The 16,037-nt window shown below is 43.1% G+C and overlaps 1 protein-coding gene across 2 annotated transcripts; it reads left to right on the top strand.

The window, feature by feature from the left end:
- The first annotated feature begins 460 nt into the window (after positions 1 to 460).
- On the top strand, positions 461 to 15,423 carry abcg2a (ATP-binding cassette, sub-family G (WHITE), member 2a). 2 transcript variants are annotated; one of them, XM_064345311.1, is made up of 17 exons: positions 461 to 585; positions 862 to 1,114; positions 2,009 to 2,227; positions 5,688 to 5,747; positions 6,592 to 6,706; positions 7,117 to 7,269; positions 7,717 to 7,874; positions 9,414 to 9,565; positions 9,772 to 9,873; positions 10,371 to 10,621; positions 12,363 to 12,445; positions 12,815 to 12,904; positions 13,164 to 13,288; positions 13,820 to 13,974; positions 14,123 to 14,212; positions 14,331 to 14,434; positions 14,785 to 15,423. In XM_064345311.1, the coding sequence occupies exons 3-17, from the start codon at positions 2,025 to 2,027 to the stop codon at positions 14,930 to 14,932; spliced, it is 1,989 nt and encodes a 662-aa protein (XP_064201381.1). In that variant the 5' UTR covers positions 461 to 585; positions 862 to 1,114; positions 2,009 to 2,024; the 3' UTR covers positions 14,933 to 15,423. The 2 variants fall into 2 exon arrangements, with proteins under 2 accessions (XP_064201381.1, XP_064201382.1); XM_064345312.1 differs by lacking the exon at positions 461 to 585 and having other exon boundaries at positions 806 to 1,114.
- Positions 15,424 to 16,037: the final 614 nt, after the last annotated feature.

Here is a 16,037-nt window from a genome sequence, read left to right as displayed (position 1 = left end):
TGGTAACCAACTCTGTTCCTGGAGATCTGCCGTCCTGTAGATTTTCATTTAAACACTAATATGGCACACCTGACTCTGCTAATTAGCAGCTCAACGAGGTCTCTAGCTGTTGAATGAGGTGTGGTTTCGTTAGGGTTAGAGTGAAAACCTACAGGACTGTAGATCTGCAGGAGCAGGTTTTGTTACCACTGGTCAAATATAAAAATACCCCCCCCCAAACAAAAAGAATAATAATAATAAAACAACTTAAACTTAAAACCCCACATAATTTAGGATGTTAATGTCATCAATTTTTGCTCTTTGTCTCTTGCCTTGCTACTCTGTAAAGTGTCTGTCACAGTTCTCTGTAAAAAGCACTATACAAATAAAATTGAATTAAAAAGAAATTGAATTGAATCAATCCACAAAACCACCACCGCGTGTACATCCAATCATAAATCAAAAAAAAGCTTAAATCATGTTTGTTTTACTCACTTAAGAAGTAAATTACAGGCAATAGCCAATTGGGGTCGCTACAGGCCGCTGTGGAGTCTTTGTGGCATCACTGGGCTACATCGGAGGCTGTTCGACTCAAAAAATATTTAGGTATGCTAATGTTCACATTTTGATATGAATATGCACAATAATGTCGTATTTTGTGTTTATGCGCTGGACAAATTGTATCGTTTTATGATGAGACTATTGTAGGCAATCGGATGAGGTCCTGTCCTGATATAATGAGGTCCTCTTTTTTCACTTCAACATCAACAAAGTTCGCGGTTTTCCGTTTATATCCATTTAACGTTTTGTACGAATAAAGTTAATCTAAGACTCCACATTACTATCGCTACATTTGTGTAATGCAGCTTTTGTATAATTCAGGGGAAACACGACCTCGTGTAACCTAAACATCGTGTGAAAAGGCACCGCCAAAGTCACGTGGGCGAGAGATCTGCCAGAGACGCCAATTCCTTCTTGCTGACCCGCAATGATCAAACTCATTGCAGGGCAGTATAAATGCACACTATCATAAAACTCCACGGACATCCATCCGTGTCACTATCCAGGCGCAGACTGGATTGCGGAGAGTCTTACCACTAAGCTCATCGTGTCAGCGTTACTCTTCTGAAAAAAGGTACGTTTCGTACGCTGTATTCTTGGAAGATAAATATACTTCCACTATATTCAAATCTAAATGCAATGTCGTAATGTTTCCGCGCAAAATGACTTTATCTTAAAGATCTTGGATGATATTTTAATATTTGGAAGGCTAAGTTTTTCTGACCCTGCCAAATTTTAAAGGTTGGTTTCCTAAAGGCTATCCAAAATAGAATAAGGTTGTAAAGATAAATTTACAGAGTCATGTTGTATAGTGATTTAAAATAAATAATTTATTTTCTTTTTTTTAACAAATTAGATTAGGTTTCTGTGAGTTTTTTGCTTTTAAGACTGAGCATTTACTTGAAAGTAAAATAAGTAGAAAAGACTAAATTAATCGTATACTTGGATTTATATAGCCTGTGTGTGTGTGTGTGTGTGTGTGTGCGTGTCCTGAATCTGTTTATGTGTTCGGAAGTTTTATAGTTTGGATGCATGTAATCAAATATTTTGAGCGTAGGTATTAAATATCTATATAAAATTCTAGATTACACAAAATACTCATTGTGTCATTTTACTTGCATATTGCTGTATTGGACGTACAGTGTGTTCAGTGCAATCTCAGTATTTGCCACCGCAAAGACCTTTGTCCATTACTGCGACAGCTTGTCTCAAATGTTAACACACAAACACGAAAAGCACGCTGCTTTTCTGCTTGCACATGGTATTCTTTGTACGGATGTGTGTTACCATATTTTCTCATGCCATTACTGAATTGTTGATTTATTGTATTTATAAGTATTTTGTGCTTTGGTATGTGAAATTGTGCAGTTTATACAAAAGTTAGAGTGTATCAGCATAAAGCACGTGTTCATTTTCATGACGGCGTAGTTTTTGTTTTGTGCGATGAATTTTGTTGATGAATTTTCAGGAGAGAAATTGAAACGATGACTGACAGGTCGAATCACATCAACATCCCGATGGTGGAGGATTCCAGCGCGAACGGGACGTCCAGACGCCAAGGGGGAAGCATGAAGCGCCCGCACGGGTCCACCGTCAGCTTCCACAACATCAACTACAACGTGGAACTCAAGAGCGGGCCCATATGCAAAAGAAAGGTGACCGTGAAAGAAATCTTGATTGACCTTAAGTAAGTATATCTTTAATTATTGTTAGTTACACGAGCAAAATAGTCCACATTTATCTCCTTCACTCATCCCAGATTTACTTATTCTGCACTCTGAAGACTACTATTATTATTATTTTCAGAATGAAGAATTGTAGCATTAGAATATTGAAATTCACAAATCATCTGGTATTCTCCACATTTATACCAATGCCTCTATGCAACCAAAACCACCTCTCTGGTTGTTGTTGATATATGTATATATATATAATTTTCATTTTTGTTATTATTTCAGATGCTGTTCTTATGATTGGTTTTATTATAAAAATCAGGTTTATTATAAAATGTTATTGTTAAAGAAGTCAGTAAAAGTGTATTATGTCCAGCCTGTATTTGGGTGTTGTGTCAGTAATGCTCTGAGGGTTGGATGCAGTGTGTGGAATGCTGACTTTGGCCTGGGGGTCTTGTTTGGTGCCTGCGGCAGGATTTAGGGTGTTCCTCATCCGGTTTTTCTGTAGCCACCCATCTCCCCTTCCTTTGCGTGAAAATATAAATTGCAAAGCTTCAAAGAGCTGGCTGCACGCAGACCCACGGAGTGGTTGTGCGATAAGCGTCCTTTCTGTTCTGCACTTCAGGGCGCACGTCTACAGGACCCCTGCTGCCTCCTGCTCATTGTCCCAGATAAAAGCCAGCAGAGAAACAATTATCTTTGTTAAACTCGCACGGTCATTTTAGCCGACCGTTTGATCGCTTAAAATGGACATTTGTTTACTGTCTGTGTTTTATCAAGAAAAAAACAAAACAAGATTCTGTTGCGTTGTCCAGCGAGTTATTGAGGGAAGGGTATTCCACTCCGTTTTTGCTTATGAAACCAAACATTCATGGGTGTTGGATACGGACAGCTATGTGCAAACAACGTGAGCAAGGGTGTAACAGTTGTGAATATTTATATAGGTGGACTTCATTCTTTTTCTTTTTTTATTCTTTTCTGTACAGCTGATAACAGAAAGGGTACGCACGTGCTAGTGATAAGAGTTTTCATAGCGATGGACCGAGTTTGAAGCATCAGGAGTAAATCTCTCTTCCATACTAACAGGCTGTCTAGGCTCTCCTTGTCACAGATATAGCTTCAACATATATCTTATCTATATAGCTTATCTATATGTTGACGGGTTATATTTTGTTGTCATTATAGTTGAGTGTGCTAACAGTACAGTTCAAGTTGGCACTTCTTGTTTGCAGTGTTACTGGGTACGTTAGGGTTTTAACCATCTTTTTCTACCACTGCTGTGCTTAGAAACCAATAAATACACGTACTGTATTCTTCCTGTACATTACACTAGCTTCAGATACCTGATCAGACAACATCTTTCTTTTTTGCTTCTTTCAGTCCCCTGATAAAACTAAAACTGTGATGTTTTCTCTCTGATTTTGAAAACTTGCCTGGTGACAGCAAAATCACAAATCAGCAAATATCATGTGGTGTATGATAGGAATTATGCAGCTGATTTTAGTATGCCACTCTGGTTCGGGGTGTGTGCTGAGTGGATATGATGAAATGTAATGTAACACGTACATTTAAATATCAGATGATGATTACACCGCTGATAGCAGATGATGATAGCAACTCCAGTGCTTCTGAAGTTAAGTATCTTTGAGTCTGGCACATTTTCAGTGCTTCTGAGAACATTAACGGATTCTGGGGAAAATCCAGCGTTGGTCTTCTGACATGGTTTTTTTTGTGCATGGTGAGGTGCATGCTTGATATAGCGCATCTTATTTCTTATAACTGTATATTTTTTTCATGGAACACAGTCTGACTAAATATGAATAGCGAAGCAGAACAGATAATTCCCAGCGCCAAATTTAATATAAAAACCCTGTTATTTTAGGACTGATTTGTTAGGGCTCTGGCTTGCTGTACAGCCATCCAAAATGAGATGGTAAAATATGATCCTGAGCTAAAGGCCTGTGACTAATTGCCATTACACCTGCCGTTACCACCTGTTAATTGTGCGTTCTGTGTCTCTCATGCGAGACTGTGTGTGTTATGTCACCCACTTGGAGTTTGGAGTCGTTGTCCCCTGGTCTGTATTGATCTAGTGTGTGATCATTAACAGAGTGTGTAGGTTAAAGATCGCTCACCATTGTTCACTGTTTCCTGCAGTGAAGCAGACATGCGTGCGACGTTTTGTAACAGTTATTTAACTCCACCACGTGTGCAGGTATGCCGTCATTAGAAGGTGAAGCAAAGAGTTTATCTTTAAATCCATAATTTAATCATCCCAATCCCATCTTTTTAATGGGCGAGACTCATTTAAAGTTATCCCATAAGGTCTTGCCAGGTTTTGGTTGTGTTTCGTGGTCCTGTTCATGCTGAACAATACGCGACCACATTTTCCTCCCGGTATTGAATGCACTTGACACTTCCCAGGGAAGAGCATGTCCGTTTCACACAGGTTTCCAGCCTCTTGTCTGTGGTGTTAATTATGTGCTATTAAGCATGGCCTCTTGGTTATAATCTCTCTGGCAGTGCCGTAGCACAGCCTGCCAGAACACAGACTTATGCATGGCCACGTGATGCAGTGCTCATAGCCCAATGCTCATAATATTATTATATTTGTGAGAGTGAATTCGGGGGCACTCACTGTGTATTATGTCAGTGTTTGTGTATGCCTGCTTAACTGAGTGTGTGTACACTCTCCAGGTAGCAGAGGGGTTAGAATTTGTTTTGGTTCTCCAGCTGCTGCTGCGCATAAGCACGCTATCTCTCACACTGTCAATATTTCATCTTTTTGACTCCTCGAGGGTTTTGGCAGCATATTCTCACGTGCAACAAGACCTGCTCCCAAAATCGTGAAGATTCCCATTTGTCAGCAGTGCGAGTGCATGACTGAGCTCATTTCAGTTTAGTCTGCAGTTGAGTTGTGACAGCAGTAGCATGACAAATGTGCTTGGTCATATTTAGCAGACGGTTTTTTTGGAAAGTGAAACAAATCAGACGTGCTGTTTTTACAGTATTTAATTTAGAGATATTAGTAATGATTTTATTTCTCCACTTAATGGTTAAAATGTGTTTAGTAAAATATGAATCCATTCATTGCTGAAGTATTTTTGAAATATGTCTCAATTAGTTTTTTTTTTTACTGAGTCTATTTGCCAAAACATTATTTTAGATGTATGATCAAAATGTGAAAAATCTGTATTGTGGTCATTAATATATTTACTGGTGAATCTATATTAATGAAATAATATTTTGCTACTGTTATTTATAAAACAGAAAAATCTTAGAGCATGGATGCAGTATTGTAATAATATGTTTATTTCTTTGCATAGACTATAATGACTCACCAGTTTGGGGGGGGGGGTGGAAACTGTAATGCTTGCCAAATATTGATTAAATGCAGGCTAGTGTCTTGGTATATGAGGTTTTTTCATTGCATTATGTAGCATTGCTTTAAGTTTGTTCTTCTCCTTTTCACAGTGGGCTTATGAAACCAGGACTGAACGCTATTTTGGGAGCTACAGGAAGTGGCAAGTCATCGTAAGTGTACTCATTTCAAATCGTGACTTAACAAAAATTCAGTGGCTGAAATATTTATTTGCTAACTTTGAAAAATATCACATGGAGATAGGGAAGCTTCTGAGGCACATGTGGGCGTTATTTTAAACTTGTACATTTGCACTTTTAATGCAGGTGGATAGAATAACCAGTGTAAGTATATAAAGTGGTTCATATTAATCAGAAAAAGGTACAACAACGTTTTCTGGGTTTCACGATCTGCTCATTTTTTACTTCCTTTGATTGGGTTTTGTTTTTAAAAACTGTAAAGAAACAGTTTCCCATCTCGGATAGATGAGTGTGTCTGTGGTGCTGTCAGTGTTAAAGCTCCAGTAACTGATTCACAAACATAGCAGGAAGGTTAACTGTGTTCTCTTGCCTGTGTGTAACTGTGTTCTCCTGGTTGTGCTGTGTTCTCCTGGCTGTGTGTAACTGTGTTCTCCTGGTTGTGCTGTGTTCTCCTGGCTGTGTGTAACTGTGTTCTCCTGGCTGTGTGTAACTGTGTTCTCCTAGCTGTGTGTAACTGTGTTCTCCTGGTTGTGCTGTGTTCTCCTGGCTGTGTGTAACTGTGTTCTCCTGGCTGTGCTGTGTTCTCCTGGCTGTGTGTAACTGTGTTCTCCTGGCTGTGCTGTGTTCTCCTGGTTGTGCTGTGTTCTCCTGGCTGTGTGTAACTGTGTTCTCCTGGCTGTGCTGTGTTCTCCTGGCTGTGTGTAACTGTGTTCTCCTGGCTGTGCTGTGTTCTCCTGGCTGTGTGTAACTGTGTTCTCCTGGCTGTGCTGTGTTCTCCTGGCTGTGTGTAACTGTGTTCTCCTGGCTGTGCCGTAAGGTTCCTGGATGTCCTGGCTGCCAGAAAGGACCCAGCAGGGCTTTCTGGAGAAGTGCTGATCGATGGGGCCCCCCAGCCACCCAACTTCAAGTGCCTCTCAGGATACGTTGTGCAGGTCTGTGAGAGCAGCGTCACGCACCTCAAAGGTGCTGCTTTGCTTTTAATTGGTGAAAAAGTCTACTTAAATAATGCTATTTGGCTATTTTTGCTACTTTGGTTCTTCTGGTAGTTGAAGGTTGGCATAGAAACACAATACAATGTGCCGTTGTTTTCCATGGGGACTGACAGAAATGTGACTTAGTTCCCTGTTTTTCTTAATGACTGTAAATGGTGAGCTCACTCACTTGCTGACCCACACTCTCAGTTCTTCCCCCGGCTCCCCATCTGAGACACACACTGGTGCTGAGCGTGGCCTCGTGCGCTCTCCTCTGCTCTCGTGCGCTCTCCTCTGCTCTCGTGCGCTCTCCTCCTCATGCGCTCTCCTCCGCGGCACTGAGCATCCTCTTCTGCTGTCTCCTTCGCCAGGACGACGTTGTCATGGGCACCCTGACGGTGCGGGAGAACTTCCGCTTCTCCGCGGCGCTGCGACTGCCCACCTCCGTGAGCGAGCGGGAGAAAGAGGAGAAGGTCAACAACCTGATCACGCAGCTGGGCCTCACCAAGGTGGCCGACTCTAAGGTGAGGCATTTCCAGAAGCTAGTGCAGTGACAGTGTGCAGACAGTGTGCATCTGATTAGTGCAGTGACAGTGTGCATGTGATTAGTGCAGTGACAGTGTGCAGACAGTGTGCATGTGATTAGTGCAGTGACAGTGTGCAGACAGTGTACATGTGATTAGTGCAGTGACAGTGTGCAGACAGTGTGCATGTGATTAGTGCAGTGACAGTGTGCAGACAGTGTGCATGTGATTAGTGCAGTGACAGTGTGCAGACAGTGTGCATCTGATCCGTGCAGTGACAGTGTGCAGACAGTGTGCATCTGATCCATGCAGTGACAGTGTGCAGCTGTTGATCACAGGGCTTGATAACCGGGCTGGGTTAAAGGTGTGTTTATGCGTCTCAGATCTTTATGGCCGGCTGGTTTTGTTCCCAGTCTGATGTGATCATGTGACCGCTCTGCTCTGCAGGTTGGGACCCAGATGATCAGGGGGATATCCGGGGGCGAGAGGAAGAGGACTAATATCGGCATGGAGCTGATCATGGACCCCTCCGTGCTGTTCCTCGATGAGCCGACCACTGGGCTGGACGCCAGCACGGCCAACTCTGTTCTCCTGCTGCTGAAGAGGTAAAGCAGCCGCACATCAGCCAATCAGCATCGCCTCGGCCCACAGGCTGACCAATCCCTGCTGGTCACCGGTCACAGTGACATGTTAGGCACTAGCCTGTACTCCACAATTTCAGTTTTGTGCAAACAAATCACACGTGTGACTGAAGTGCGCAATCTCAGCTTTTATGTATTTAAGGGCATTTTTCTACCTTTTGGTTTCACAGTGTAGAAATGACAGCACTTTTTACAAACAGTCCCCCCGTTTCAGGACATCGTAATGTTTGGGACAAATGGTGTCACAGGTGTTTCTGATTAGACAGGTGTGTTCAGTTGCTTCCTTTGTGCAGGTCAGAGAGAGTTTTCTGTATCTAGTTTTGATTCTAGCTTTTGATTGCCTTTGGAGTCTGTTATTGGCACTTGTCAGCACGAGGATCAGTGTTGTGATAATGAAAGTCAAGGAAGCCATTATGAGGCTGTACTACTGTAATTTCTACATGGGAAAACCAAAATGTATAAAAATTCCCTTAAATAAAAGCTGAGAATGCACTTCAACCAATTGTTCGATTACAAGTGTATTGTCTTTTATTGTGCACAATGTGTAATAAAAGACAGCTGTTGCATAAGGCAAAATTGAGAAGTCATGTGTATCTTATGTAAGAGTTTTGATGGAGATGTTATTTAGTAATTTACACAGTTATCATCTAAGGCCATCTCCTGTCTCCTTGGTCACAATTGTAAAGTGTGCATAGCAGCTGCATTATAGGGTTTGTGGAAAATATACAGGTCATGTAAACTCTTAAATGCAAACTTTTAAATGTGTTTTATGTTTTGTGTTCTCTATTTCTTTTATTGCTAATGCTTATCCACAGAAACCATCTTTTATTTGGTAGGTTTTTTATACTTCTACACTGACATGTTGGCATCATCTTGAATACTGTATACCACAATATTGCCTTCACTCTTACCACTTACATATCTGTGCAATAGTCCTTATAGGTGAACTACAACATGTTTCCATAGACTGCTTTGTTGCTGTTCTCGTTTGTGTTAGTGTTAATTTAACCTTCAGGGTCCAAGTTGAACTATGCGGTTGTTCCCTGCACTTGGACTGGTGTATCACTCGGGTTTTTGTCACACTTGTTCCTGGTTATGGTTATACACTGTGCTGTACGTCGCTCTGGATAAGAGCGTCTGCCGAATGCCTGTAAATTAACAACATGACTTACACAAAAAAATTTTCCTGCAATGTAAATGAACTTAACAAACCTGAAAGTGTCGGGTAGCTGGCTGCATAAAAAGTACAGTAATTTCCTTTAAGCTGAACTGTGTAAAAACAGGGGACTGGCACCAGGTTCTTCTGTAAATACAGCTAAAGATTTTTTTTTCTTCGGGATCAATGACATCAAAGGCGTTTGGCTGTGGTGTGGCATGGCTGCGGAACATAGTGAACTGTAATTAAACAGTTATGACCAGGACTGTGCCAGGCCTTTGACATTGTCGTACATTACAAGCTTCTTGTGTCACGAGTCGCCTCTCCACACTCCGCTTCCCCCGCAGAATGGCGAATCACGGTCGAACCATCATCATGTCTATACACCAGCCCAGATACTCCATCTATCGGCTGTTTGACAGCCTCACGCTGCTGGTGAGCGGGAAGCAGGTTTTCCACGGACCCGCCCAGAATGCTCTGGATTACTTTGCTGACATTGGTGAGCATTATTAGCACTGTGGCCTCTTCTTTTGCCCGATCAACCTGCTTTATGGCTGTTGGTAGCGGTTTTAACAATAACTTTTACAATCTAATTATAAATGTAAGATATTATGAACAGAGTATTATAATTTAATCGATAGAAACCATGCTGTAGGCACAACAGCTGAAACACTAAATAGAAATTATATTCTTGTTGTTTTTCAGGATATGCTTGTGAACCCCATAACAACCCAGCTGACTTCTTTCTGGATGTCATCAATGGAGATTCCACAGCAGTGGCTTTGACCAAAATGCAAAATTCTGAAGGTACAGGATCGAAAAAGCATATTTGAGAATTTGTTCTTTGTTGATAAGTTAAACCTCAGGGAAAGTGCTTTGTAAAGTCATTCTTTGTGAGCCATTAACTGATGTAAAGCAATTATGGAAGGATGTTAAATTCTACTTGAAATGTGACCAAGTAATTGATGTGAGAGAAACTTTAGATTGTGTGCAGATTATGTTCACATTTCATGCAAGTGTCTTTTTTTTCTGGATGTTGTAGTTTTAATCAATTAATCTTGGTCTTCAATTGAGGCCTTGATTTTCTGAATCAGGGGTTTTGGTGCAGGGCTACAGCAGACGCCTCTCCCAATGTGAGGCCTTCTCAGATAAGATTTGCACAGGCCTCCCAAATCTTAACACACACTGTCACACCTAGGCTATTAAACAACAACATATTATAACATTATTTTGGGGGAGGGGGAGAGGGAATCCCCCCCCCCCTTTTGTTCCTGTCTCATTCTGTGATGGCTGCTCTTCCCCAGAGCCGGACTTCGAGGAGAAGGACAGCTCGCGGCAGACCATCGAGGAGCGGCTGGTGGCGGAGTACCGCAGGAGCCGGTACTACCGGGACACGGCCGAGGCGCTGGGGAAGGTCGTCCAGGGCAAGGAGTACGCCGTCCTGCCCAAATCCCGCACCATCACCTACAACACGTCCTTCGCCCACCAGTTCAGGTGGGTCCTCAAGAGGACGTTCCGGAACCTCCTGCTGAACCCGCAGACGTCCGTGGCGCAGGTACGTCACTTCCTGCTCCTGTCATCCGCTCGGGAATCCTGCCTCAGGCACCGCGGCATTGTGGGTCAGATCCCTTGCCAGCGTAAGAGATTTTATACAGCTTCAGCTTAAGTGTGTGGCTATAGGGCTTAACAGTGTGCAGTAAATGCAAATGTTAGTGGTGGCCTTTGGGTGTGGATGTTTGCGTTAAAAAAAATATGCAAAAGGAAATGGCCCCTGTGGTTCATAGTGACAAGAACATGGACAGTTTTACTATATGCTTACTAGGTAAAAAGCCCTGGTGTGGCTTTTTATGTTTTTATGTTTGTCACGTGGAGCTTGCTATCTGAGCTGTTCAGGTGAGAGGTGACTGCTGGGTCTGGTGTGATAACATTTCTGAAGACATATTACATTTGACTTGTCCTGAACAGCAATTATTTCCACTGATCATTAAGTATCTCAAAGGTAAAAAAGTGGATGGGGAAGTCTTACTGCAGACATTCCACGTGTATTGTAAACTCACTGTTGTTATAAAATGGTGTAAAGATCTGTGTAATGCACACATTATTGTCCCAGGAGTGAATGCTGGATCACAGTTTTGGACGGATCGCTTGAAAATGTTTAACGGACTGCCACTCCGATCTCGCTAAGACCGCTCAAGCATGCTGTGAAAAAAGGAAATAAATCGGTGATTTGGGGTGACCTCATGAGAGGGCTTAGCGAGGCGACCGGCTTCAGACTAATCTGACCCTCAAACGGCGACTGAGGATAAGACTGTGCCTCCACAATCCCCTTTCATCTCATTAGTGACGGGTCGGGATGAAGTGCCATGGAGATGACTCTCTTTAAGAATGATTAAATGCTAATTGGCGGCAAATAATGATCCCGAGCTCGGCGAAGGAGCTAGCGTGACCGCCGCGACCCTGGCGCTGGCCCTGGCGATGGCGTCTGAAGCGACACGCCCCAGCGAGCGCCGCGGGCCGCTGAAGGGCTTAGCCGCGGCCGGGGCTATCACATGAGCGCCGTGTGACCCCGCCGCACTTCCGCATGACAAGCGCTGGAGATCGGGCGGGAAAAGCCCGCGACCTCCGCCGCTCAGCCTTACACGCTGAGAATCGCCCAGAGGTCACGCACCCCCGAAGTAATCGCCTGATCAAAGGTTAAAAGGCTCGTCTACACCCCCCCCCCCTCCACCCCAACCCCCCTCTTGATATAACGACAAGATAAGAGCAGTCAAACAAGACGGCAAGAAGTGAAAGCGAGTGTGTGGTCATTTGTTTGGTCATTTGTGTGAACGAAGTCTTGAAATGAATTAAAGGAGTTGTGGGTTCTATTGTGCCTTTCAGGAATTACACTGTACAGTAGGGGGTGCTGTAGGAACAAAGTGTCTATTGCAGGGGGCTTGTCGGTCTTTATCTGTTTATGAGAGCCATGTGTATCCTCAGTTTTTAATTACATTTCCGTGAATTATACCTTTAAACTTGTAGGTCGTATTCATTAGTAAACATTCATAAATGTTTACTAATAAATTTTGGCTGGAAAAGGAGAGCAGTCGAGATACACACAGCTGCCAAATTATTCAAAGTTCTAACACAATAACTGCATTTTTTATGCAGAATATAACAGAATAACTTTATTTTTCCTTGGGGGAATTTTTCCCAGACATTTAGACATCTCAGGTTCGGTGTTATTTGTTCCGCTGAAGAGATTGACGTTGCTCATTTAAATGCATCTGCCTTTCTTTTTTATCTTCTTTTTTCAGGTGGCAGTGACGCTCTTCCTTGGCCTCATAGTGGGAGCGATATTTTTTAACGTCAAAGATGACCAGAGTGGGATCCAGAACAGGTGCAGAATGAAACGGGGCTAAATTAGGGCAGATTGGGCCAGGCTGAGGGAATCTATTTTAGGGAAAAAAATACCTTGCTATATTTGAACAGATATTTGGTTCACTTATAAAGAGTACTGTATCATCAGATTTATTAAGTGGTTACTGTCCTCTTAATATTCAATATTTTTAACATCTATTCGATATGTTATGTTTAAAAAATTGGCATATATTTATTCATCACTGGTTGCTTAAAATTACTTTTACCACTCTTGGAAAAAGAAAGAAAGTTTCTGGCAAACGGCTGCTAAATAAAAGCTGTTGGGAAATCTGTGTGTTTCTTCTGAAGGAGATTTTTTTTCCGGGTTAATTTGCTTCTTGTCCTGCAGGATGGGAGCTCTGTTCTTCATCACCACCAACCAGTGCTTCGGGGCGCTGTCTGCTGCCGAGCTCTTCATCACGGAAAGAAAGCTGTTTGTGTGAGGCCTTATTCATTAATAATCACTGCATCCCATTGGTTGGGTGACTGTCCTCAGATCTCACAACACTGAACTGAGTTTGGGAGTTCACTGGTGTAATACCATGGTACTGTCGCTACGCTAGTACAGGGGTACTTTGTGTGTGTGTATGTATGTGTGTTAATAATAAACAAACTCATTAATCCCTGAGATGTGCGCTCCTTACCGGTCCATGTTTTGTTTGAAGCCCTTAATTCTGCTGCTGTCTCCCCGTCTGCAGGCATGAGTACATCAGCGGGTATTACAGGGTCTCCGTCTACTTCCTGTCCAAGATCCTGTCCGACATCCTCGCCCTCCGAACCATTCCAGCCATAGTCTTCAGCGGCGTGACGTACTTCATGATAGGTGAGCAGGTTTAAATGAACGTGCTAACGGTCAGCTTTACAGTTCACCCTGTTCCTCTGAAGCGACCTGAATTTCGGAGAGTACAGTCTTGCTTCCACTGTACATCCATTCAGAAGTGGAAAGTCAGTCAGACAGACAGACAGACGTGACGCGGACAGACGAGCAGTAACAGGAACAGCACAGACTGACAGACAGAGACAGACGACAGAGGAACCGACAGACAGACAGCTAGACAGACGAGAGACAGGTACAGACGCAGCACGACAGTGAGAAGACGACGCGACAGGTAAGCGACAGCGCTGCTGATGAGAGACAGACAGACGACAGGCGGACTGCGGAACGACAACGTCAACGGCATACAGAAGACGCGCGGCACAGCAACGACATGAAGCAGCACAGACAGATAGATGGAGAGGGCCGAACAGACTGACAGACAGACGGACAGACGGAGACAGACGGGGGCGAGTGAGCCGTACGCAGCGCTCTCAGGGTCGTAGTCGTAGTAACGGCTCTTTTCCCGCCCTCCCGCAGGACTGAAAGCCACGGCCCCGGCCTTCTTCATCTTCATGCTGACCGTGGCGCTCGAGGCCTACGCCGCCACCGCCATGACCATGGCCATCTCTGCCGACCAGACCGTGGTCGCCGTCGCCAACATCTTCATGACCATCAGCTTTGTGTTCATGATGGTATGTCAGTTCTGCAGGGGAGCGCAATAACACTCACGCTTCACTGTCACATCTCAGCTCAGCCCTGGTCCTGTAATCTGCCTTTTTAACGAATGCATAAATATGAGTCCTCACCTGCATCCAGGAGTCAATTCACTGTGTGTTTTAGATATTCTCTGGCCTCTTGGTGAACTTGCCGAGCATCATGGACTGGCTGTCCTGGTTTCAGTACCTCAGTATCCCGCGCTACGGCCTGACCGTAAGTACCGGACTGGCTCTCGTCTGATCAGCAACGAGTGAAAGCATGTCTCCCAATTTCTTAGGTTTTGAAAATGATTCTGTCTCAGAGTTTGTTTTTATCTTTATTTTTTTGTTAGGCTCTTCAGGTGAATGAGTTTACTGGGCTGGATTTCTGTGGGCAGATCACTAACGGCACATTACCGGGAATTCCCGGCTGTAACATCACGGCTCCTGGCCAGATGTAAGAAGCACAACGTCTCCTTAAAAAAGTTCCCTGCGTAAAGTTACACGTGCCCGTCAGCATGACTGTCATTGTGGCCGTGCTCTTTAAAGCTTTGCTGTGCTCTTCCTGGTTTGGTTTTGGGTTGTATAAATTCCAGCAGATGGCGCTGCGTAAGATCATCTAGTGTGCATTTATCGCCCTCTGCTGGACAATGCATGTCATAAATGTACTTTCTGAATGCAATTGGCCTTTTATATTTTGCATTTACTCAGCCAATCAAATGTTACTGTTGTAGGTCCATGAAACACCTGCAGCGTGACATTATGAATACTGATGGATGGTAACACCTCTGTTTCATATATCACCAGGTGCACAGGTGAGCAGTTTCTGGAGAACCAGGGGATTGCATACACAGCATGGGGCCTGTGGCAGAACCATTTGGCCCTTACCATAATGACCGTCATTTTCTTACTCATCGCATATCTAAAGCTTCGCTTCATTAAGAAGTTCACATAGATCCAGCGGAACTGCCTATGAACATTTGTGCTTTGTGTGCCAAAGTTTTTTTTTTAATACACACCATTGATAAAAATGAAAAAACCAAAACTGTATAAATTGAAATATATACGTACTGAGTAAGTCTATGTTTATTTTGTGTTTCATGTAGTAGAGTAGATGTTAATTTTATATATGCAATCATAGCATATTTTCTACATGGCAATGCTGCCTTTCTTGGTCTTGTATTCGTACAGATAAGAACAAAAATATTTCATGAGGCGGTTTTATTTAGTTCAGTTCATCAAAGCTCAATTGTAAGTCTCGGGTTGTGATTTTGTTTGATGTTTATGTGCAATATGTTAACCTGTACTGCTGCAGCACATTGCTTATCCTTATTTACCGTTTGTAAATCCTTATTTACCGTTTGTAAATATTTATTTATCATTAATGAAGATGTTGGTAATAGTATAAGTTGGTTCCCTGTTCTAATGAAACACTGGTAAAGAATCGCTTCAGTTTTCCTGACAAATTATTTCTGATCACTTGCTTTATTGCACCCACAAATACACGATTAAACTTTTTTTTTATGAACTGGAACTGCTTGTGTGCTTTTACGTCCTGTTGCTTCCTCTGCCTCCAGCTTCGGTCTGCCAGAAGAGTCTATTTTTTTTTGAGGCAGGCAGCCCCCTGGGCTGTCCAACGAAACATTTGAACATATCTCACTATTGTGGTGGTAAACATAGCTTCTGGCCATTATCAAACAAAGCAATTTTTTAGATGCAGAACTGCATTGTGGTTTATGCTGGCATGACTGAGGCTTGTAGTTCTTTTTCCTGCCGCAAGGTGGAGCCAGACTGTATAAATGCACGAGTCGAAGCCTTGGCTTACCGTGAGACAGGGGTTGTCGTCCAGGAGTGGGCGTGGCTTATCCAAATTTAAGCAGGTACAGCAAATGTAAGCTTGTGGACTACTTATCCCTCCGTCCGTGAAAAGCCCTGACTAACCTAATGATCTGTAGAGGAGGCAGTGTTTCAACTCTACAGATCACACCACTGGCATTCCAGACATTTTCTGTCACAATAAATAAAAAAAAAAATGAATAAATGAAAAACCAAAAGTAGCA

This window comes from Anguilla rostrata, chromosome 7 (assembly GCF_018555375.3).
Source record: "Anguilla rostrata isolate EN2019 chromosome 7, ASM1855537v3, whole genome shotgun sequence".
Taxonomy (NCBI): Eukaryota; Metazoa; Chordata; class Actinopteri; order Anguilliformes; family Anguillidae; genus Anguilla; species Anguilla rostrata.
This window is presented reverse-complemented; position numbering and strand designations above follow the sequence as displayed.